Source organism: Phascolarctos cinereus, unplaced genomic scaffold (assembly GCF_003287225.1).
Source record: "Phascolarctos cinereus isolate Bilbo 61053 unplaced genomic scaffold, phaCin_HiC Scaffold_1;HRSCAF=81, whole genome shotgun sequence".
Classification (NCBI taxonomy): domain Eukaryota; kingdom Metazoa; phylum Chordata; class Mammalia; order Diprotodontia; family Phascolarctidae; genus Phascolarctos; species Phascolarctos cinereus.
The window spans coordinates 231,068,872-231,094,611 of record NW_027555514.1 but is presented as its reverse complement, the minus strand read 5'-3'; the positions used below and the strand labels follow the sequence as shown (position 1 = coordinate 231,094,611).

Sequence of the window (25,740 nt, the reverse complement as noted above, 5' to 3'; positions counted from 1 at the left end):
AGGATTACTGGGTGAAGAGTGGACCCTGACACAAAAGAATATGTCAATGTCGTTTGAGGAAATGTTACATTTTTCAAAAGGAGTAAGTGAATAATTCCCATCAACTTATTTGTTTGTGTTTTTGTTGGCCTCAACATGACTTCATCAGAGCATGGAACTCCCCTGGTGAACTACAAACAACAACAACTACAATAACAACAGCTAGCTCATATATGTACATACACACACACACACACACACACACACACACACACATACAGTTTTAAAGTTTGCAAGGTGCTGTATAAAAATTACCTCATTTTATCCCCACAACTACCTTGGTACTATCTAGATATTACTATTATCCTTATTTTAAAGATAAAGAAACTGAGGCAGAGGTTAAGTGACTCACCCAGGGTCACCCAGGTAGTGAGTGTCTGAAGCCACATTTGAACTCAGGTCTTCACAGTTCCAGGCCCTGTATTCCATGCCTGCAGCTAGGCAACTCATTTATAAAGTATAGTTTCAGAGAGTTTCCTTGGGGCACTGAGAGGTGAAATGATCTACCCAGAGTCACACAGAATTTAAACGTAGGTCTTCCCAATACCAAGACCACCCTCAACTATGCCACATTGCCTCCCCCAACTGGTCACAAATAGAGCAACATTTAACATCAATGACATCAAAATAATAAGGACTTACCATGATTCACAATTAAATTAATTGCTCGCTCATGGCCCATTTCCTCTAGTACTTGCAAAAGGTCACCGATAGTCTTGTTTTTCTGTGCCCACGACCAGAGTAATTCCCTTGTTCCACTTTTACCTTGCTCAACATACTTTTCGATGTGTCGAACTTCTAGCCAAGTGTCGGAAAGTCGTTCAGCTGCGGAATTGGGTGGGGGAGGGAGAGGAGGAGAAAACAAAGAGAAGACAACATATCATTTTCATATCAGACTGAGAGGAAAAGTCACTGAGTGGCTGTCCATAAAAACCCTTGAGGAAGTGAAAAATAATATTGGAGGGAAAAGAGGGAAATGTTCAACCGAATAGGTGGTATCTGTATAAATATGTACATGGAAAACAATTCACAGATAAATAGATAGATAATTTTATTTTAGAGCTACAAAAATCCTCTCCATACTACTAAGTAATCTTCTTAGCACTCTGCTCTGACCACATCGTTGTTGTTCAGTCATTTTCAGTCATGTCCAACTTTTCATGACTCCATTGGCGGTTTTCTTGGCAAAAATACTGCAGTGGTTTGCCATTTCCTTCTCCAGGTCATTTTACATATGAGGAAACTAAGGCAAACAGAGCTAAGTGATTTGCCCAGGGTCACAAAACTAGTAAGTGTCTGAGGCCAGCTTTGAACTCAGGAAGTTAAGTCTTCCTGACTTCAGGTCTGGTGCTCTATGCACTGCACCGCCATGCTGCCCCAATCATTACTTCTCCTCAAACACTGTGGCTCCTCTATTATCTACTGAAGAAAATGTAAATTAAGGTCATAGTTTATTCTCCAGTAGGTAGGATGGCATCAAGTTATGGAGGACCTTAATCAGTAAGGAGGCAATGGAGAATCAGTGACAATTTTTGATAGCTCTAACTACTTAAAAAATAGCCTCTTCAATTGGCCTCCAACCAACCTGTCCAGCTTTATTTCATGATACTCTGTTTCTTCTATACTTTAGCTAAACTGGTCTACTATGAATCTTCCGTTCTTGTGGAGACATTTTCCATCTCCACATCTTTGCTAAAGCTCCTCCATGGCTGGAATGAAATGGCCAAACCCTTTCATCTCAGTAAGTCCTCCTTGTCCTTCAAGGCCCATCTCATGTGGGGCTTTCTCTATGAAGCCTTATCTGGTCCTTTCCTTCCTAAATATCTCAAGATACTTATCCTGAACCTTTCCTCATCCTTAGGACCAAAAGATTACAGGATTTAGAAAGTTAGATGGCACTTTGGAGATCCCCTAGTATCATTTTCCTTGTATCATAGTTATTTGGGTAGTTGTCATTTCCACTCATTTAATTATAATCTCGAGAGCAGAACTTAAATATCTATTCATGATGTGTTTAAAATAGTAGATGCTTAATAAGTGTTTCTTCAATTGGACTAAAATTCATGTTTAAAATTCTAATGCTGAATTGAAAGGTGATGAGTTCATGCACTATTATGAATTAAAAGATACAATAGTATGCCCAAAGGGCTATAAAAATGTGCATACCCTTTGACCCAGCAATAGCACTTCTAGGGCTATATCCCAGAGAGATCATACAAATGGGAAAAGGACCCACATGTACAAAAATATTCATAGCAGCTCTTTTTGTGGTGGCAAAGAATTGGAAGTTGAGGGGATGCCCATCAATTGGGGAATGGCTGAACAAGTTGTGGTATATGAACATAATGGAATACTATTGTGCTATAAGAAATGATGAACAGGCTGACTTCAGAAAAACCTGGAAAGACTTGTATGGTCTGATGCTGAGTGAAATGAGCAGAACCAGGAGAACGCTGTACACAGTAACAGCCACGTTGTGCGATGACTAATATTGATAGACTTAACCCTTTTCAGCAATACAAGGATGTCAGACATCCCAAAGGCCTCATGATGGAAAATGCTATCCACATCCAAAGAAAGAACTACAGAGCTTGAATACAGATTGAAGCATACTATTTGCTACTTTTTCTCTTCTGTTGTCTTTTGTTCTCTTTCTGGTGGTTCCTCCTATTGGTCCTAATTCTTACCCACAACATCACTAATGTGAAAATATGTTTAATAGGAATATATATGTATAGCCTATATCAGATTGCTATCTTGGGAAGGGAGGTGGGGAAGGAGGGGGAGAAAAATTTAAAACTCAAAAGCTTATGTAGTGATTGTTGATAATTCAAAATAAAGTAATTAAAATTTTTAAAAAGATACAGTAGTTAATATAATATAAAACAATAATATATTAATATATTATCTCATTTGATTCTCACAACTACCCTATGAGATAACTTCAGGCAAACTTTATATGAATTGATTCAGAGTGAAGTGATCAGAACCAGTCAGTCAATCAATATGCATTTACTAAACGTCTATGATGTGCCAGGCTAAGTACTTGGGATACAAAGAAAGGCAAGAGACAGTCCTAATGCTCAAGGAACGTGCAGGAGACAACATGTAAAACGCTAGGTACAAACAAGCTATACACAAGAAAAAATTTAAAATGACCACCAGAGGGAAGGCCTATGGAATTAGGAAGGATTGGGAAAGGCTTCCTGTAGAAGTTTGGGGGTTTTTTTTTGTTGTTTTGTTTTGGTTTGGTTTTTTTGGCTAGGAACTAAAGGGAGCCAGAGAAGACAGGATATAGCAATGAGGAGGGAAAGCATTGCTGCTGTGGAGTAACAGCCAGTGAAAATGCTGAGAGATGGAGTGGTGTGTTCAAGGTGAACAATTTATACGACAGCATTGTAAAGGAAAAACAGCCAATTTAAGAAAAATGATCAAAGCAATTCCAACCATGGTTTCAGAGGACATCACACTTATCCCCTGACAGAGAGGTGAATGAGCTTATGGCCCAGAATGGACTATTTGTCTTTAGGCATGGTCAATGGGGGAGGGCTTGTGTTACTTGACTGTGAACATCTGATACAAAGGGTTTATTTTTTCTTTCTTTTCAGTTTGGGAAAGGGTTTGGGGGGAAACAAAGAAGATGGAAACTACCAAAATAGGAAAAAAAATTAAGAAAAATAAAAGCGCCATTGAAGCACTTTTTTTTTTAAATGCACAGAAAAGAACAGAAGGAAAACCAATAGAAAAGGCAAGCAGGACAACTTTGAAAATAGCATTCTGAATTACTTGAAAAGAAAAATATGCTATAAGTAATAGATTCACAGCTTACTTTGTGTATGGAAATGCTCACTGTATTTAGTGTTTGTTGAGTGTAGGAAAAAAAAAAACAACAGGGGCAGCCAAGTGGTGAAGTCCAGAGCACCAGCCCTGGAGTCAGGAGGACCTGAGTTCAAATTTGGCCTCAGACACTTGGCACTTACTAGTTGCATGACCCAGGGCAATTCCCTTAACCTCATTGCCTAGCAAAAAAAAAAAGAAAAGAAAAACCAGAAAAAACAAACAAACAAACTCTGATGGAGAAACAAAAACAACACACAAATCCTTTGAGGTACGTTGTTATTATTTTCACCATTTTAGAGATGAGGAAATTGAGGCTGATAGAAATGAAGGGTAGCTAGGTGGCATAGTGGAAAGTGGTAGTCCCTAGAGTCAGGAGGACCTGAATTCAAATCCAGCCTCAGCCACTTACTAGCAGTGTGACCCTGGGCAAGCCACTTAGCCTTGTTTGCCTCAGTTTCCTCATCTATAAAATGAGCTGAAGAAGGAAATGGCAAACCACTCCAGTATCTCCACTAAGAAAACCCCAAATGGGGTCACGAAGAGTCAGACATGACTGAAACAACTCAATAACAACAATAACACCAACAACAGCAGATGAAGGGAATTTTCCAGGGTCACACAGCTAGTAAGTGTCTGAAGCAGGATTCACACTCAAGTCCAGCTTGCTGTCCACTCCACCACCTAGCTGCCATTTTTTTAATAGATATTTATAGATATTTTATAGCTTCCCAGCATGAATTTGAAATGTTAAGTGTATTTTAAAGGAGAGTGGGGATGACAAAGAAGATAACATCCAAATCCTTAAATATATTCATGGAATTCAGCATGATTTCAGAAAAGAATTTATGCTGGTTAATACTAGATATCATCAGCCCTCCCCCTCTCCTATGTACTACAGAGAGTCAGTCTTCTGTCTTGTATCAGAGTTACAGGACTGTCAATAAGGCCTTAGAACAAGAAGTAAGTTCCGTGATTAGATACTGAAACCAACTTTACTTTGAAGGAAAGGTTTGTTCCTTAACCACTACGCAATTGTTGTATTCTCAAACCCACAACCAGGAGGGCCCTAGGAACCACCACTGCTAAAAGTCACAGTAAGAGATGGGAAATTCCTAAATTCCACAGTCCTTCGTGGTAGGACTGATGATAAACACTTGGAAATCTCTGTCCCAGACAAAATGAGAAAAGTTCTTTGGGGAAACTACCTCCAGGCCCAAAGCAATCAATCAATAAATATTTGTTAAGCACTTACTTTACTGTGCTAAGTTCTGGGAATATAAATACAAGGGGAACAAAGACAGTCCCTATCCATAAAGAGCTTACATTCTAATGGGAAAGGTAATCCATAAAAGGAAGCTGAAAAAGGAGGGAAAGGAAGAATGGGAAAGGGCAGCAGCCTAGAGTTCTGTAGGAAAAGGGATGAGATGTGGCTAAATATTGGTCCTGGGAGAAGCCCTCCAATCAAAGGTCATATTCTCAGATTAGACTTCTCATGTGTGAATTCCAGGGCTGCAGTGAGTTTCCAGGGTGATGAAGTTTCTGAAGCATGGTAGACAAAATCTAGAATGTGGCCTAGAAAGGAATGAACATCAGGATCTTCCTCTACCTCTTGTGGGTTCCCCAGTCTTCTCAGCATCTATCTCATCTCTATGCCTTCCCCAGCCATGAATGGGCTTTCAGAGATCTGAGCCTTCAGTTTTATGGGTCTCTAGAGATATGTCTACACTGAGCTTAGCAGAATATCTGGCATATAGTAGGTGTTTAATAAATGTTTATTGATTGATGGCTTGATTAAGTATGATGGAATCCTAAAGCTGCCTCCAACCCCAATATGCTAACTTCCATATGGGCCACACTGAACAGCATGCCCACTGCCCCAGCTAGCCACTGTCCTCAGATCCAATCCACATATTTGAATAGGTGCGTTCTTGTAAGCAGTCACAATCAATCATGTCATCCATTTAGCCCAAGACAGGATCCCAATACCTAATAATTCATCTTCACCAGACAGGACCACAATAGCTAGCCAACCAGAAAGCAGTACGGCTAAGATGTCTGACCACTGAACCACAGAATGGACCCTCTCCCCTATTACCTAATCCCTTAACAAGCCCCTCCTGTTTTTCTAATATTGATCATATTCCTATATTCTATACAAATTTTGATTGTGTAATCAGCATCATATATTCTATAAAATTGCTTACTGAAATTGCAAGTTCCTCTAAGAAACTTAGCTACTCACCAGAGCGTGAAACCACAAATCTACAATACATCTCTCTAACTGGCTTGGAGTCAGCCTGACTCTGAAATTCTTTGAGACATCCCACCACATCGCAACCTGACCCTCATCAGGTGTACTATCTGAAATGAAATGCCCTGGGAAAAGCCATGCCTTGCACACAGTAGGCCCTGAATAAATTTTGTAGACTTAAATTGAATTGGTATAGCATCTTCACATTATCAATTCTACTTGTGAGTAATTTGATTAGCTTAAACTCCAAGCAAGCGATACATAGATTGCAACAGGCAAATTCCCTTACTTTAAAGTAATTTTCCATTACAAAACAGTCCTGGCCTGCTTTTCCTTGTAAACTGAAAAAAACATATTATGCTTTACATGTTTTCATTGTGATTGCTGCCAAATATCGTGCAAACACAACTGAAAGGTGGAAATGAAAAATGTAGTCGTGCAGAAAGTGGGTGCTGGGCAGAAAAAAAATTGGGAACCAATGACTAATCTAACTTTGAGTGGCAGCTCTCTTTATTAAAAATGAAACATATACACACATTAAGTGAGGATGATGGATTCGTTTCAAATGCATGGTTGGGCTGCAAAAGAACAGCTTCAACTAAGTATTTCATATCAGTGAATTGGAATGTCTCTATCCTTCCCTGGCTTTTCAAAAGTGATAAAGAGGTGGCCCTTCTCCTTGCCAAGGCCAGTCCTTCTCTCCAGACTCTGGATGCCACTTCCTCTGATCATCTCCAGCAAATTTCCTCTACTACTATTCCTCCTTTTTTCTATTCTTTAATCCTTCCTTATCTATTGGTGTCTTTCCGGAAGCCTACAAGAACCCTCAAATTTCCTCAATCCTTAAAAAAAAATCACTAAATTCTACCACCTCTGCTAGGTCCTGTATATTTCTTCTCCCTTTTTCATCTAGCCAACTACACTCAGTAATTTTACCTCCTCTCCATTCATTCCCTTCCAAACCCTCTATAAATTGGCTTCTGATTCCATCATTCAATTCTATTCTCTCCAAAGTTTTAGATAATCTCTCAATTGCTACGGCTAGTTTTTTTTTTCTCAATCTTTATCTTTCTTGCTCTCCCTGCAGTATTTGACCAATGAGTGTTGACGAACTTCTCCCCCTGAAAACTGTCTTCTCTTGGGGCTTTGGTGACATTGCTCTCTAGATTTTTCTCCTACTTGCCTGAGTACTCCTTCTCAGTTTCCTTTGCTTTATTTTTATCCAAGTCATCCCTAGTAATTTTGTATCTCAAGGCCCCATTCTGGCCCTTCAACATCATCTTTATGCAGACTACTGTCAGAGCAATATATCCAGCCCTTGTCTCTTGAGCTCCAATGCCACACCACCGACTGCCTGGAGACCCCACAAGCACCTCAAATTCAGTAAGTCTAAAACAGAACTCATGATCTTTCCCCTAAAAGTCATCCTTCTTTTGAACTCTGTTACTGTCAAGGCACCACCATCCTTGGGTCATTAACTACCTCAGTGTCATCCTTCACTCCCCCCACAGATCTATATAATCAGCTGCCAATCTTGTTTTTACTTCTACATCATCTCTTTCTCTCTACCTTGGAGGCCTCCCTCTACCACTATCATCATCCTAATTCAGGCCCTCCATCACCTGAATTACCTGGGCTATTGCAATAACCTTCTACCTGGTCACCTTGCCTCGAGTCACTCCAAAACATTCTTCAAATTATTGCCAAAGTATTTTTCATAGTGTGGAGATTTAACTATAACATCCCCTGACACATACTCTCTCTCTCTCTCTCTCTCTCTCTCTCTCTCTCTCTCTCTCTCTCTCTCTCTCTCAGTAAATTCCCTATTTAGCTCCCTATTTGTTACCTCTAGGATCAAATGTGAATATCCATTCATCCTGTAAAACCCTTCACAACCTGGCTCCTTCTGTTTTTCTTGTATTCTCATTCTCTCTCTCTCTCTCTCTCTCTCTCTCTCTCTCTCTCTCTCTCTCTCTCTCTCTCCTCTTCCTCTTCTTCTTCTTCTTCTTCTTCTTCTTCTTCTTCTTCTTCTTCTTCTTCTTCTTCTTCTTCGTCGTCGTCTTCTTCCTTCTTGTTTTCTTACATATTACTCTCCTTCACAAACTCAACAGTTCAAGAATACTGGTCTACTTCCCATTCCTTATAGACAATATTCCATCTCCTACTTTGGTACCTTTGTACTGGCTGTCCCTCATTCCAGGAATGCCCTCCCTTCTCACCTCCGCCTCTTAGAATCTCTGGCTTCCTTGCCAACTCAGCTCAAAAGTCACCTTCTGCAGAGCGCCTTCCCTTCTAAAGTGACATTAGATCATATCTACTCCATATACATCCTGTATCTATGTTCAAGTCTCCCACACTAGAATGGAAGCTCCTTGAGGACAGGGACTATTTTTCTCCTCCTCCCCTCTTTTCTGGCTTAGCATTGTGCCAGGCTAGTAGTAAGCACTTAATAAATGTTTATTCAGACCTAGTTGTTCTCAGCAATACAATGATTCAAGACAATTCTAAAAGACTTATGATGAAAAATGCTACATATCTCCAGAGAAAGAATGGATGGAGTCTGAATGCAGATAGATATATACCTTTTGTTTATTTTTCTTGGGGGGGGGTTTATCCGTATCTTCCTTCACAACATGACTAACATGAAAATATGTTTTGCATGACTACACGAGTATAACCTATATCAGATTGCTTGCCTTCTCAATGAGAGGGAGGAGGGAAAGAAGCAAAGGAGAGAATTTGGAACTCAAAAATATTTAATAAACAAATGCTAAAAATGGTTTTTATATGTAATTGGGAAAATATTAAATTATAAAAAAGGAAAAAAATGCTCATTCATTGATTATAAGGATTGACTGATAAGAATGTATGTTTTCTTCTATCTCCCTGAATCACCTTTGTATTCATCTCCTGTTTCAACCTAGGAGGCAATAGGTAAAGCATATGAAACATCCAGAGACTTTTAGAATGCCTACCAATACAGTGCTCCACAGAAGTCCTGCTTCCTAACCTCCTCCCGATCTGGAGGTCATCCTGATTTCTTGAAGATTAAGCCATTGATTGGAGCCTTGCCTCTGTTAGGCCCTACCAATGACGAAAAGCTTTGAGCACCAAATTGTCCACACGGCCAATTTTTTTTTTTGGCCAAAATAGTACCAGAAGACTTTCTAAGTCCTAGAGGAAATATGTCAAGAATTGGTGATTAGCACTTATGAAATCACACGTCACTGATGAATGCTTACACATTTCTATGTGTATTGAACAAATGGCACTTGAAGTGGGTTGGAGATATGGCTCTTCTTCCCAGCAATTTTTTTTTGTGAGGCAATCAGGGTTAAGTGACTTGCCCAGGGTCACACAGCTAGTTAGTGTCAAGTGTTTGGTCTGAGGCCACATTTGAACTCAGGTCCTCCCGACTCCAAGGCTAGAGTTCTATCCACTGTGCCACTTAGCTGCCCCCGATATGGCTCTTCTTCCAAATAGATTTCTTTCTGACCCATTGATTGGCCTGTTTGGTTAAGATTCATATTACAAAGCAACATTAACCACTTGGGCTAAATCTTTTCTATCTGTGGATAAGGCTAACATTGCAGGAGACAGATTAGTTTTGGGGCAGAAGTTATCCTAAATATAGGGTAGTAATAAGGGATTGGCCAGTGATCTCATTGGTCTAGGGGACTCCCAGATGAGTTAGCTCCCTCAAAGAATGCAGATCAACAACTTACAGTCTTAGAGAATTGCCTGGGGCACTGAGAGGTTAATTCAACACAATTAATATTGTCAAAGGAAGAACTTGAATCTGGGACTTTCTGGCTCCTAGGTCCACTGTCTGTGCACTACAGCACACTGCGTTTAGTGGACCTAGCATGACTCAGTGAAAAGTCTTGGTCTGAGAAAAAGAATATGCAGTAAACAATTAGCCCTTCGACCATAGCATCTTCTCGAGAGAACTGTCAGAATTAAAGAACACACACACATACACACACATATACACACACACACACACACACACACACGTATAGTACAGTATAGTATATATGTATAGTATAGTATATGTGTGTATAGTAAAGTATAACATAGTATATGGGTGTTTAGTATAGTATATATGTATGTGTATAATATAGTATATATGTTTATGTATAGTATATTATATATGTGCATATTGCATAGTATAGTATATGTGTGTATTGCATAGTATATATATGTATTGTATATAGTATATGAGTATAATATATAATATATATGTGTATGTATAGTGAAGTATAGCATAATATGTGTGTGTATAGTATATATATGTAGTATATTGTAGGGTATTGTACTGTGGTATAGCATATATGTGTATGTATAGTATATGTATATAGTATAGAATATATGTATATATTGTGTATATAGATATATAGTATAGTACATGTGCATAGTATAGTAAAGCATAGCATAGTATATGTGTGTATAACGTATATGCACAGTATAATACAACATATATGTTTGTATATAGTATAGTACAGTATATATATATGTGTATAATATATATTTATTGGTATAGTATAGTATATGTGTATGTGCATAATATAGTATATGCGTGTATAATATAGTACAGTATAGTATAGTATAGTATAGTATAGTATAGTATAGTATAGTATAGTATAGTATGGTACATATATGTGAATATAGTATAGTATATATATTTGTTGTTCAGACTCTTTCATGACCCCATTTGGGGTTTTCTTGGCAAAGATACTAGAGCGGTTTACCACTTCCTTCTCTAGCTCATTTTGCAGATGAGGAAACTGAGGCAAACAGTATCTATATATGTATATTATATATATATACATATATATATATACATAGATAAATATACACATACACATACATACACTAAGAAGCTTAATGCAGCTCTGTTCCAGATGTTATAGCAGAAGTGTGAACAAGACACCAAACCTTAACAGTCTCAGTGTCTTCATCTAATAAAGGCTATGTTAGAGAAGACAAGGTTAAAGACTTGAACAGCATGTATCTTCTGAAACAAAATGCTAAATTTGTGTCCACCATCTCCAGTCAATGGACAGATGAGGGCTTCACTATGTGGCACATACACATATTCAACAATATCTAGATTTCTTGGGCCATATATTAAAATATCAATGAAAGCAAGGCAGACTCCATATTTTGATTTAGAGTAAATTTGAATTACAAAGTCTATTCATTCAACGAATATTTATAAAATGTCCACTTTTTGAAGAGCATCATGTTAGGCACTAGGGGAGATATAAAATTTAGATAAGACATAGTCCCTGAGCTCATGACACATTTTAAGAGAAGGAAAATATGCAAACACAAATAATTAAAGTACTAAATTAAATCAAAATATACTAAGAATAAAAATAAATATAAAAATAAGTAAAATATATAAACAAACCTAAATAAATAATAAAAATAAACTAAATTAAAATATACACAATAACACAATATTATACATGCAAGGTCCAAAGAGGAAGCTTTTTTTTTTTTGGTGAGGGCAATAGGGGTTAAGTGACTTGCCCCGAGTCACACAGCTGTGAGTGTTATGTGTCTCAGGCCGAATTTGAACTCAGGTCCTCCTGACTCCAGGGCCAGTGTTCTATCCACTGTGCCACTTAGCTGCCACAGAGGAAGCTATTATTAACCAGGAGGATAAGGATGGGAGATACAATAAACCCCCAAAAGGGTGAAGCAAATGAGGTATTTGCCTTTGGCTTACACAGAGCTGAAGGGGGCAGAACGTACATGCTTCTGATTATCCAGGCACACCATGACATTAGAAGAGTGAGTTGCAACCGTACATTCTTGCTTCCTGTGCAATCTTAGCCAATTACAGTCCCATGCCAGGGAGACAATGATAGTTGAGTAAAATTTAAAGAATTGATAGGATTTCAAGAAGAAGGATTGTGTGACCCTAGGCAAGTCACTTAACCCCTATTGCCTCACCAAAAACAAAAATAAAAACATAAAAAAAAGGAAGAAGGAAACATTCTAGGCACAGGGAATGATATGAACAAAGGTCCAGAAGCAGAAGAGTTCAGTTTACTATGGGTACAGGGAGTTAGTTGTTCAAGGTAGAGCACAAATAAGCAAAGACAAACCTCAGCACAAGATTGCAGAAGGCCTTGAAAGCCAGGCAGAAGAGTCTGAATGTACTCAGTAAGAAGGCAAAGGGGAACCACTAAAGATTTTTGAGGAGAGGAGCGAGGTGACTCAATTGACATATAGGGAATTTTATTCTGGCAGTAGTATGAACAATGTATAGCACATGCTCTGAGATTTTTCTCTTATCCCCTCCTAGCACTGAAAGGATTGTCTCTCTGGGGGCAGCTGGCTACTTATCCCCTCAGGGACCCTGAGGAGTTTGAAGTGGTTTTCTAATGCTATAGCTCATAAGCCCTCCCTGGTCTGCTTCCCCAACTGATTGTGACTTAATTTCAATGGATTAGGATTTAATATCAATTAGCCACCCAGATAGCCTCTAGGAATGGGTTTAGTAAGGTAGATAGTAACAACAGAACAAAACTTCCTCCATACCACCCTCCAAAAGTCTATAACATACCCTCCCATAAGGGCATACAGAGTCCATTGGAAAGCTGGCTCAAGGTTAGAAAGGAAATACGGCAAAAGAAGAATTCATAGCTCCTAGTTGCTGGAAGTCCTTTTCTCTTATTTTCTCATCAAGTTATCTTTAGGCATCTCTCTTTGCAGAGTTTTGAAACTGCTTTTCCTTGGTGTTTCTAGGTTGTGCTTGGCTTCCAATGCAGACACTATCACCAGCTGCTTCTGTCTTAGAGATCTGCCTAAAAAAAAATAAATCCAATTCTTCTGGTCTTCCAAAGATCCCAAGGTCTTCCTCTGGTCAAGTAAGGCCAGGGTGGGCTGGGGATGAGGCTGAAGGTTTTCTCCTTCCCTTCCCCCAAGTGATTTCTTTTCAAAGCCTTGGCTGGAAGTTTCTACCCACTAAGCTACCAGAAATTTGAATCCAAATTCTAAACTAGCTTTCCACTTTTATAAAAGCCTCATGGAGCATTACCAAGTTGCTCAAAACAGGCTTCTTGTTCTGTTTTGTTGAATTGCCTTTGATTGACTGATTCAATGGAGGTTTTTATAATTTGGATGAGATGATTGACTCAATCAACCCTCACACTTGAATGAATGAATTAGAATGAATTGAGAGAGAGAGAGAGAGAGAGAGAGAAACAGAGAGAGAGAGAGAGAGACAGAGAGAGAGACAGAGAGAGAGAGAGAGTAGAGGCAGAATAGCCTTCATGCTGGTCTTGAAGAAAAGATGAAGTCTGGAACAATGGAAAGGGAAGAAGCTAACATTCCATGGGAGGAAAGAGGGATTGGAGTGAGAAGGGAGGATATGATGTGAATAAGAAAGGTAGCAATGAGCATGGTGTGTTCAAGGGACCAAGGATTAGGAAAATTTGTTTAGAGAAAAGAATTCATATAAATTAATCTTAGTAGATAGGATTAGAAATGTAATGTAAGGTGACCAACATGGAAATGTTTTGCATGACTGCATATTTATAACCTATGTCAAATTGCTTGCCTTCTCAATGAGGGGCAGAGGGTGGCAAGGGAGGAAGGGAAAGAATTTGGTACTCAAAAAATTTTTAAAAATATTAAAAATTGTTTTTACTTGTAATTGAGGAAAAACAAAATTTTAAATTAAAAAAAGGAAATTTAATGTAAGGCCAGAATGTGGAGAGCTTTGAATGTTGGTTTAATGAATTTGGTTTATTCCATAAGCAACAGGGAGCCATTAAAGGTTTTTGAGTAGAAGAATGGCATCAGGAAAGCTCTATTTCAGAAAAATTCTGGTGATGTGTAGAACCTTTCACAATATACACAGGTCAATGGACCTGCAAACTGATTGATACTGGTTTACTCTCCAATAGTGCTGCTAAAGTGGTCATTAGGGTCATTCCTAGCCCCCATCCCAGCCTACCAGAGGTGGCCAGAAGATAGACCAGCACCACTAGCCACCACTGAAGGGAGTCGTGGATTTTTCCTTTCCCCAAACCAACTGCATAGCCCCACTGCCTGGTTCCCACCACATGGAGGATGTCCACTATCAGCTGGATGTTGACCCCCACATCACTACCTTTGCTGCAGGTATTCCAAACTCTATTCTATTCTGACCCTTTGACCTACTGTCTTCTCATTCAGAGGCCACCTGCTCTATCATTGATACCTAAGCTCCTCTTTACCTCTGCCTCATTGATTCTCTCTCCTCCTTTGTGATTCAGCTCAAGTACCATCTTCTACGTGAAGCCTTTCCTGACCTCCTCAACTGCTAAGGCCCTCCTTCTGAAACTACCATGTATTTAACCATTCTGCATTTGTACCCTATATTTGTTCTGTATATACTTCTATATATCCTTGTTTCTTCTTTTTTTTTTTTTTGGTGAGGCAATTGAGGTTAAGTGACTTGCCCAGGGTCACACAGCTAGGAAGTCTGAGGCTGGATTTGAACTCAGGTCCTCCTGACTCCAGGGCCGGTGCTATTTTCACTGCACCACCTAGCTGTCCCCAATGTCCTTGTCTCTTCTAATGGAATGTTGGCTCCTTATAAATAGGGATTCTTTTATTAACTATATACACATCCCCAAACCTAGCATGTGTCATGGGGCTTATAGATTTAGAGCTGGAGGGACCTCAGAAGTCATCAAATCAAGCTCATTTTTAGATGAGGAAACTGAGGTCCGAGAGATGTCAAGTCAATTGCCCAAGGTCACCCAGATAGTAAATGGCAGGGCCAGAATTTGAACCTAGGTCCTCTGATTAAACCCAGTGCTTTTTCTACTGCACCACTTGCATGTATTAACTAACTCTCTCACTGAGAAGTGAAATTGTGTGTTGCACAATATTCACAAAAGTCTCTGGGTTGAACTACTTTTAAAGAAGAGAATGTGCAAACAGCATTGGAGCCAGAAAATCATGGCTCTGCCATCTGTTTATGACATGTGGGACATTGACAAGTCACTTAATCTCTCCCGGTCTTCATATCCTTAAGGGGTGGGGGGTGTTAGATAACCCCAAAGGTCTCTTTCATTTCTAAATCTATGATTCCATGAAATAAGTTCGATTTAAAAGGCACCACTCCAGAACTGAGATTTTGTGCTCCCTTTCTCTGATGGCTCACCCTCCAATATTCTAACAGGTTTTCTCTTTTCCCTAATGATGGTTATTCTTCAGTCATTTCAGTGGTATCTGACTTTTTGTGACCTTATTTGGGGTTTTCTTGGCAAAGATACTAGAGTGGTTTGCCATTTCCTTTTCCAGCTCATTTTACAGATGAGGAACTGAGGCAAATAGGGTTAAGTGACCTGTCCAAGGTCACGCAGCTAGGAAGTGTCTGAGGACAGATTTGAACTCAGGAAGATGAGTCTTTCTGACTTCAGGCCAGCAATCTAGCTATTATATCACCTAGCTGCCCCTCAAATAACAATTAAGGTCTATTGTGTCATTCACAGAAATAATTCATTCCCAAATGGTAAAAGACTCTAGGAGATATAATTAGTATGTTGAAAGTGCCCAATTCACTTAGAATCATCGCAGAATGAAGGAGTTCAAATGGGCTTAGAGACTATCTAGTCCAACTGTCTCATTTTCCAGTTAAGGAAGCTGAGGCACAGGGCGGTTTAAGTAAGTTATTCATAGTCACAAAAGAAGTTAAAGGCAAACTCAGAACTAAAATCCAGGTCTCCTGATTCTTAGCTATATGCTTCCCCCCAATATGTCATATTGTTATTTTTTAAAATGTATTTCAATACTGAGAATAAACCATTCAACAGAATGATTTATGTTATAACCTCTTGACCAAGATAACCCTGAGGGTATGTTCTTTGACATTTATAACTTTCTCTACAAATGTTTCAGCCTGGGCTTGCATATGATTGATTGGGTATGTTCTTAATACAAAACAAATAAAAATAAATTATGAAGGTCATAATGTTTAAAGGGCAAATTAAGGACAGGATGCCTTCTGGGAAAACTGAACACTTCTCTTGGGGGTGGGAGTCAAAGTTAGGGAAGAGGTAAAGATAACATTCATAGCATTTCCTGGAAAGAGAAGGTTTTTGCTAGAAATACAAGGATATTTATCCCCTCTCAACAAACTGTGTTGAGCTAGCTTAGAAGTTAGAACTAGCTTAGAAATATTTCATCTAATGATCCCAAATGGTTCAAAATCATTCAGTATTCAGGAAGGAAATCAAAGCTATCATATTTACACTGTATACTTTCCTAGGTAGTGTTAACCACTGGGGACATAAGTTCAATAAATCACATGCCCATGTATGCAAATAAATGTCTCAAGGGGTTTTTTAGAATAATGCAATACAACCTTATTTGGTATGTGTGTTTTTGCATACAACCCCAGGCAAAATTCCCTACAAAGTTAAGATAATATTTTTACTGTTTGTCTTATGATAAGCTAATGATTTCTCTTTTTTTTCCTCCAAAGCATACAAAGAGAAAAAACAAAACAAAAAAACCAACAATTGAATCTTCCCTTAAAATTAAAGTTTTTAATTACAGAAAAAGCAGAAAAATTCAAAATCACAACTCAGCTACGTTTCTTATACCAATCAATAACAACAAAACCAAGTAACGATATTTTTGTTCTATTGAAATGATACATAAGTATACAATGTGTCATCCTTTCAGAGACTTTCACAACTTTCACTCCCACTTGAGGGGTAGGTCTATATTGTTATATTGCATTCTAGAGGTAATCCTTTAAGGAAGTACTTCTAACACCATAACTTCTAAGCCCCCATTAATGTGTTTTCCATTTACAATCAGTGAGTGGGCTTCATTAGCTCTTAGCAAAGGCAAAAATAAGAACAGTAGTATACATATATGTGTGTGTGTATTATATGTGTATGTATATGTGTATGTGTATATATGTAGATGTATATATGTATGTATATATATATATATATATGTATATGTGTATATATACACACACATACATATTTCTGCCATAAATCTGGGGCTTACTCTCTCACAAATACCAAGAACATCCATGGAAAAAAATGGGCTCAAAGTTAAAGTACTACAGCAGTAAGGTACATTTGTAGGAAACATATCTACAGAGGTTAACTTACAACTTCTATTCCTATAGAATACTAGCCATTCTATGGAGCCATCTCCAGTTGTCCTGATCTATATCTGACCATTGGATCCAGATGGCTCCGGAGGAGAAAGAGAGGCTGGTGACTTTGCCCAGTTCTCCCTCACTTAAATCCAATTCACCTGCATGTGACGGTATTATCTCCCTGATGTCATGGTCTTCTTTGAGAACAAAGGACAAACCACAAAGCTATTCTCAGAGATCCTGGAAATACTTTTCTGTCTTCACTGAGTACTCACACAGCCTCTTGGGTAGAACATCTCTCTTGGGTTCATGGGTTGGCTTCTTTCTTGAGCCCATAGCTGGCCACACTCTGCCACAAGGGACCATGCTCCATAAATCTGCTTCTTCCCTTGGATCACTGCCTCTCTATGTGAGGGTCTATTCTTGAATGTCTGTCTCTACTCTTGGCTGGAGGCATTGTCTCTTACTAGTCCAGGAGCTTAGATGACATGATCAATTGGAAAAGGTAGGGAGGAGATAAAGTCTCAAGTATCTTCTCCACAAAGCACATCCCAGTCTAGTCTCCCCAAATGCTGAATATATGTATATATAAGTTTATATTATATATATTCAAATACATGTGTGCATGTACATGTGTATGTATACACACATACATGTACATACATACATATATACATACACACATATATATAATCTCCAATGGACATCACTGATTCTCTAAGTATTTGCTAATTCTCTAAGATATTTTCTGGGTGCCATCAGTTGCCTTTATACAACGGCCAAGGCTCTATAATCCTCTCAGGTGGCTTAAATACTTGTTCACTCATTATTGTAGGTTATAGGAAAACTCCTTAACATCTCCTTAATACATTGTGATTACTTCCTAAGCTAGGTGACTACATCAACTACATCATCTGGTGGGCAGGGATTTCCTTCCTTACATATAGGCCAAAATATTCAAGGAAACTCTTTGTTTTTTATCTTTATGGGTAACTGAAGTAGAAATTCTTAAGGGGTGGTGGTAGAGACAAGCACTGATTAAGTGCTTTCTACAAGTCATCACTATGCTAAGTGATTTACAAATATTATCGCATTTGATCCTCATAACAACCCTACAAGGTGGGTCCTATTATTATTAGCCCCATTTTACAGAATAGGAAACTGAGGTTAAATGACTTGTCTAGGGACTCACAGCTAATAAATGTCTGAGGCCCCAGTTTCATGGTATTGATAAAAACACAATCACTCTATTTGTATTGAAGAAAAAAAATCAAATACAAATTGTTATACAATACATGGAAAGAAACATACTAGGGGCAGCTAAGTGGCGCAGTGGATAGAGCACTGGCCCTGGAGTCAGGAGGACCTGAGTTCAAATTTGGCCTCAGACACTTGACAAAAAAAAGTTGCTAGAATATAGGATGTCAGTATGTGGAGGCAGGGAATCAGCAACAGTCCTCTGATAGGCTGCCCTCAGAACTGGCATACTCAGTTTCTGCTATGTTCTCATGTCTTCTCTTAGTCAATGTATATGGGTGCCTGGGCAATTTCTTGCCTCTAAGTCAGGGAAATTCACTGAGGTAGGCAAGGTCTTGTGTTTTATCAAAAGGGGACTGGTTCTTGCTCAGGAACACATTATTAGTTTCTCATTCCTGACATCCTAGGCAGGGAAACTCTAGGAAATGTTCGTCAAGGTTCTATCTATATAAACACAAAACACAGAATTTCCAACATGAGGCATGTTTGTTTCCAGAAAAGGGAAAGAGAAGAGTCAGGCTGCTCAGAGAAGACCCTCCCCCAAGCCAGAGAGATTTTTTTTGGACTATCATGCTCTAACCCTCAGAGAGTTAACTAAATCTCAACTAGAAACATAGGACACTTTAGACTATAACAGATAAGGAACTTACATTCTCCTGAGCCAACCCATAGCATTTTTTTTATGTGAGAAATTTTTTTCATGATGTTAAGAGGAAATCTACCTATTTCTTTCCACTGGCGCAAAGCAGAACAAGCCTAGTTCCTCTTTTATGTGATGGTGCTTCCAAAATTTGAAGACAACAATATGGTGGGTGTAGTGGCAAGTCTACCGGATTTGGGGTGAGAGGCTCCAAGTTCCAATCTCACCTCTACTACCACTTGCTACTTTAGTGACTTAGAAATCACTGGATTTCTCTGGTCTTCAGTTTCTTTATCTGTAAAATAAGGGTGTTGAACTTAACTTACCTCCAAGGCCTCTTTTACCTCTAATTCTACAATATGATACTGACCATGCATGCTCTGGGTCCAGTGTATCTGGAAAATATGGCAACTCAAGAAGACAAGTTCAGGGGGCCCCTTAACTATGATATCTACACTAAAACTTCCATTCATCAGGCTACTTAGCAGGAAATGTTCTTCAGCTTATCTTCAAAATGCATCATCTCCAATCTCCTCTATCTATACAAAATTACACAATTTCAAAGGCAGAGAAGACCTCAGAAGCTACCTAATCCTACCCAACTCTACAATAATATGCTTTTACCACATTTAAAACAAATGGTTATCCATGTTTTGCTAGATCTCCAATGGTGATGCTAATAAAAATTCTAGTAGTTTTTATTTTAGATAACATTGTTTCTAAAGCACAGGTGTGCTTATAACTTTTAGAGGTATGATTTCAAGGCATTATGTTCCAAAGAAATCGTATAGCCAGACTCCCATAGGCTATCACTTCTCTGCTGTAAATTGAATGGGGATGGGCAGAGTATAGAATCAGAGAATCTCAGATTTGGAAGAATACTCAGAGGTACAAACTGTAACTGAACAAAAATAGCTTCTTATGACATACCAGACAAGTGGTATTCAATCATTGCTTGAACACCTCCAATGCTTAGACAACTACATGCTTAGGCAACTCATTCTACTTTTGAACAACTCTACTTGTTAGGAAAACTGCCTTCTCATTAAGCCTGAACTTCCGTCTTTGAAACCTCTACCATTGATCTTCTGCTATGCCTTTTGGGCCCAAGCAGAATAAGACTAATTGCTCTTCAGACACTTGAAAGCATTTCTCCTCAGAGCTCCAATTGCCCAAATTAGGAGAATGAATTCATATGTATGAAATGAATCACTGGATGAAACTACATTGTACTGGGGAAGTTGGATAGGGGATTACTGATCACTTGACTTCCCCCATCCCCCAGTCCACTTGGTGAAATCACAGAATGTGAAGGGGCAAGTAACAGAGACAAAGAGATGTTAAAATCATAAGTGAAATGTGAAGAAGTTGCTCAGGCAAGTTGAAGGAATTGGTTAGTAAACATTTATTTAGTGCCTACTACACACCAAGGACTTTGCAAAATGCTGGGAATACAAAAAGAGGCCACACACAGCCTTCAAGGAGCTCACAATCTAATAGCAAAGACAAGTAAACAAATATATATATACACACACACATATATATACATATATACACATACATACATATGCACACACATATATACATATATATATATGTGTGTGTATGTATGTATGTATAAACAAGAATAAGCTACATACAGGATAAACAAGAAATAATTAAGAAAGGAAAGCCACTAGAAGTAAGAGGGGTTGGGAAAAGCTTCCTATAAAGGATGAAATCATAGTTGGGACTTAAATGAAGCCAAGGAGGCAGCAGGTAGAGGACAGAATTAGAGGGTATCTTTAGTGTTTGTTTGGTTTTTTTATTAAATAAAAACAAACTCACTAAGAAAAGAATCAAGGAAGGAAAAAAAAATCACTCCTCATTCACTTGAGAACTGATTCCCCACCTCCACCTTCAGTAGCAAAGAAGATAGCCCGTCATGGATTCAAGAATGAATTAATCTTGGCAGCTGCAAGTAGAGCTGCAGCTGAGTAAACTACCCAGCAGAGTTGCTCTGTCCAAAGAAAGCAATGGGAGGATACCACAAGAAAAGAAAGGATCCTAGGACCTTGCAGTGCCAGAGTCTCGAGTCGCCTTGGCTACTTGTGTTCTCTGTGTGTCTCTTTATTAGCATAGTTTAAATGTGTCTCTGCTCTTTGTGCTGACTCCATGTGCACTTGTGGGAGAGCATACCCCAGGCTTGTAGAAGAATGTTTTATCAGTATTGCTCTTCTGATGCCAACTCAGTGAATGCTTTTGCTTTGAGCTACTGGCTATCTATTAGAGGTAACTACACTGGTGGGGGCTCATGAACAATAGTTTTAAAAGTAAAGATCCACAGAATACCTTGAGAATAGTGACTCCCTTGGACACCCAACATCCAAGAGTACATGGAAGGGTAGTTCCAGAAAAAGTGCTACATATTAAACTACTCATTAAGATAAAAGATGATTATACCTAAGAAAGGTAGAATAATGAGTGGTGGTAGAGCAGAGAACATAGGACAAAGAATAAAGAAGCCTAAGTTTTAAAGTGGGCAAGACACTTTACTTCTAAGGTCTTCAGTTTGTCCTTAAAGTGACAGACAAAAGGTTGAACAAGCTTTACAATTCCTTGCAGCTCTCAAACTTTGTGATTTTTGAGAGTTATGCTTCACAAAATCCAAAGCTGTGCTGGTAAATATTTAACAACTGGCTCTCCAGAGCAGGGGTGCAGGGGTGGGAGGTGGGTATGGGAATACAAGCATGACACACTTTAAAGTTTAATCTGCATTATTAACATTTTCTCCATTATTTTCTTAAGACTAGACAATCAATAAAAGAATAAATCAAGCCCTGGTTTGTAGGTGTACTGACTTCTAAGACATAAATGTTCATGCTGAAAATTTTATTATTGGCTCTTAAGAGCCACTACAGGCTGGCTCAAGTAGATCCCTACAAAAGTTCCACTCCACTACCTCATGGTAGCATCGTGGTGATCACAGGTTCTGGAAGGCTATAACATGGGAAGTCTAAGTTTTGAATACAGGCCAGGATGTCTGTTACCTCAAAACTAGTCTTGTAGTCAGAAATTTGGCTATAACAAACAAAATAATTTTGGACCCATCAATCCACAAAGATCAACTGTTAAGGTGTGGACAGGCCTGGCTTCAACTTGTATTTATAATGGTGTTCCAGCTACAGATGAAAGCACGGATCCTTTGAAGTATTACTACTGAAATCCTTAGGTAGAAATATTGTCTAAGCCACTGTACACTACAGGAAGGAGATGGTAGACCAGGAAAGGAAATGAAAGTCCCCATTTTCACTGAAAATCTGTCTTCTTTGTAAATAACAAAAGATCTTGGTCTGAGATTTTTACTAGGGGACCCAGAATTTATGCTCCTATTCACCAAATAGGCAGCTTCTCCGACCACAACTCATACCCATCTATGTATAAATTTAATAGATATTATCTCAGATAATTAAAATATATGCACATATCTATACATACATTTAAACTATATTAACTGAGGACACAATGACTGTCTACACAAAGCAGAAACATTTATGTGGCCAAAAAAAATTCTACTAAGGAAAAAAAAAGATTTTTGACCTATCTTACCCACATGAATCTACACATTCAGATAATTACTCAACTTTTCACATTTTCTTTAAAGCAAAGGATAAAAAGATGAATTAATAAGATGGAAAAGTTAAGAGCCTTTCTTTGAACTGAAACCTTTATTCTATCCTGGGATCACAGGTTCCAAGGTAGAAGACACCCAAAGGCGATGGAGCACAACCCCTTTATCTTCCAGATTGAGAAAGTGAGGCCCAGAGAGTTGCAATGATTTGACCACAGTCACACAAGTAATAAGTAGCAGAGTAGGATTTTGATCCTATGTCCCCTGACCGTGCTCTGTCCACTACAGCAAGGCGAGTTAAGCATTTAGTAGCTGAAGGAAAATAAATTTAAGAAACGTTAAAGCCTATATACTTACAATTATAAAGTATGCAGAAATATACAATTATAAAGCACACTATGAAATATATAATTATATATACATATATAAATTATGTACACAAATGGACAATTATAAAGTTTAAACATTTTAAACTTGCCAAAGGGAACTTAGCTTGTATGAGTGAGATAGCATTGGAAACTTTAAAGGATAAAGGAATTTGGGAACAGTAATGCAAGTTAGAATTATCTGTGAACCTCTTAAAAATAAGACTGCTGGTAATGGGGGAAAAAATGAAAATAATATTTTGAGGAAATTGTCGCTTCCGATTTAAAATGCCACTTAACTTTTTGTTTGTTTGTTTTGATAGGGTAGGGCAAGGCAAGAGAGTTAAAAAGTGTGCCTTCGGCCTACTTAGTTCTCAGAGATACCCCAAGGTTATTCTGACCCAAGATAAAGGGATGTGCCTTAAAAACTTTTTCAATAGAAAGAAAAGGATGTGATTTTGGTATAAATGAAACGGCCCTTCCACATCACTTGCACCCTCTTCTGAGGCTCATAGCGCAGGCTGGAGAAATATCTCAGCCCTGGGCAAGCCACTTACTCCCCCAAATGCCTTCTAGCCGCCTCCGCTCGCGGGCCCCAGCTGCCCACTCGCGGGACAGCGCCCGCACTCACCGAGTCCCCGCCAGCCCAGCGCCCCATCGCAGGAGTCCAGGATCGAGCAGAAGTTGCCCAGGAAGGATGGGGGCAGATCAAACAGAGGCAGGCTCTCGGGGAAGGCTGCGGGCTCCCAGCGCCTTCTCCTCCCGTCCACGGGCGCCCAAGCCATCGCTCCCTGGTGCCTGCGAGTCCCTACTAACCGCTGCCTGCTGGTGCTTGGTTCACTAGGGGAAATGGGGTGGGGAGGCAAGGGCTTCCTCCACCCTTCTTCCTAGGCGTACTCTTTCACAACTGCGGAAATCCTCCCTGCCACCATTACTCCCGTCGGAAGAGCAGTGTACCTTTGCCAAGGCCAGAAGTTGGACAGGCGTCCGTTCCATGACGCAAAATGGAATTATTACTCCATTTAAGAAGAGATTCCCAGCTGAAGAAACCCGCCCCGCCTCTGAACTTCTGAGGAAGGAACAAATCTTCCCTCCCATCCCTCCCCTGTCTTTCATTCATCTCCAGCCTCTGAGTTAGTGATTTTGTATTGGGGGGGGAGAAAGGAAAAAGCAGGAAGATCTTAGCTAAAAACGGACCAAAAAATAATTGGAGAGTGGGGCAATACTGATTAGATTTGACCTGCCATCAGATAGATGGCGTTGGGTATGCCCTTTGAATTTATGAAAAATCATAGATCTTAGAAGATCTTACCAGATCTCAGCGCTAGAAGGGACCACAAGATATTAACCAGGTCTAGCCCCCTGCCCTCAGGCAATTACAAAGGCCCACGTAGTTATAATTACCTCAGTTCCGAGGAGATGGGTTTAAATCCTGTTTTTGGAATGATTTCTGGCAAAAAAATAAATTCAAAAAAAGATATTCAGAAATCGGTTGGGTCCTTTTTAGCTCTCAATCTTAAAATCCTCTCATTCTCTGCATTATTCAGGAACTTTACATTATGCTTCCCTACTTATTTTGTCACTTCCTCAAAAATCTGAGTCTTTCATATAGATCAGTGATCAAACAATTTGATATGAGCATTTTTCTAGAAGAAATTCAGATGACTGGGGCAGCTCAGTGGTGCAGTGGATAAAGTACCTACTCTGGAGTCAGAAGGACCTGAGTTCAAATGCAGACTCCAGATGCTTACCAGCTGTGTGACTTTGGGCAAGTCACTTAATCCTGATTGCTTCCAAAACAAAAAAAAAATGCAGATGATTAACAGCCATATAAAAATGCTCCAAATCACCAATAAGGAAAACTATTCTAAGATTTCACCTCAATCTCAGCAAAATGTCAGAGATAACAAAGGACAAATTAGCAATGTTAGCAGGGGAAGTGAGAAGACAGATATATTAATACAGTGTTGGTAGAGCAGTGAATTGGTCCAACCTTTCTAGAAATATGGGGAGGGGGGGAAGGAAGTCACTAAAATGTTTATACCCTTTGACCCATCAATACCACTAAGGAGTATTTATCCCAAGGAGATCAAAGATGGAGAAAAATCCTTGATATATTCATAGCAGCCTTTTCTGTGGTAGCAAAAACAATAACAAAAACTAGAAGCAAAGTGGATGCCCATCAACTGGAGAATGGTTGTACATATTGCCTCATAGAATAGGGTGGATTCAAATGCAGTAAGAAATGAAAAACATGAGGAATTAAGAGAAGCATAGAAAGACTTTTTATGAACTAGAATAAAGTGAAGAAAGTAGACCCCAGAACACTATACACAATGACTACAATAATGGAAATGATAACACTAACAGGCAGCTGACCTAAGATTAAAGCTTCATAGGTACAAAGCTAGAAGGAGGCATAGAGGTCATTTTGATCCAGCCCACTTATTTTACTGAGAAAGAAACTGAGCCAAGAAAATTGCAGTAATTTGCCCAAGGTCACAAAGGTAGTAAATAGCCAAGCTGGGATGTAAATCCCGGTCCTTTGGCTACAGAGACAGTATTTTGCCCACTGAACCACACTGCCCTTTTGTATCCTCTGAACTG

General features: G+C 39.0%; 1 protein-coding gene across 1 annotated transcript in view; it reads right to left on the bottom strand.

Moving 5' to 3' along the window:
* IRAK3 (interleukin 1 receptor associated kinase 3) overlaps positions 1–24,169 on the bottom strand; it is a 79,844-nt gene extending 55,675 nt beyond the window's left edge. The window contains 2 exon segments of the mRNA XM_020990205.2: positions 682–864; positions 23,765–24,169. Of these exon segments, the coding sequence (XP_020845864.1) occupies positions 682–864; positions 23,765–23,918 (337 nt within the window). The 5' untranslated portion in view covers positions 23,919–24,169.
* Between the last annotated feature and the right edge of the window lie 1,571 nt (positions 24,170–25,740).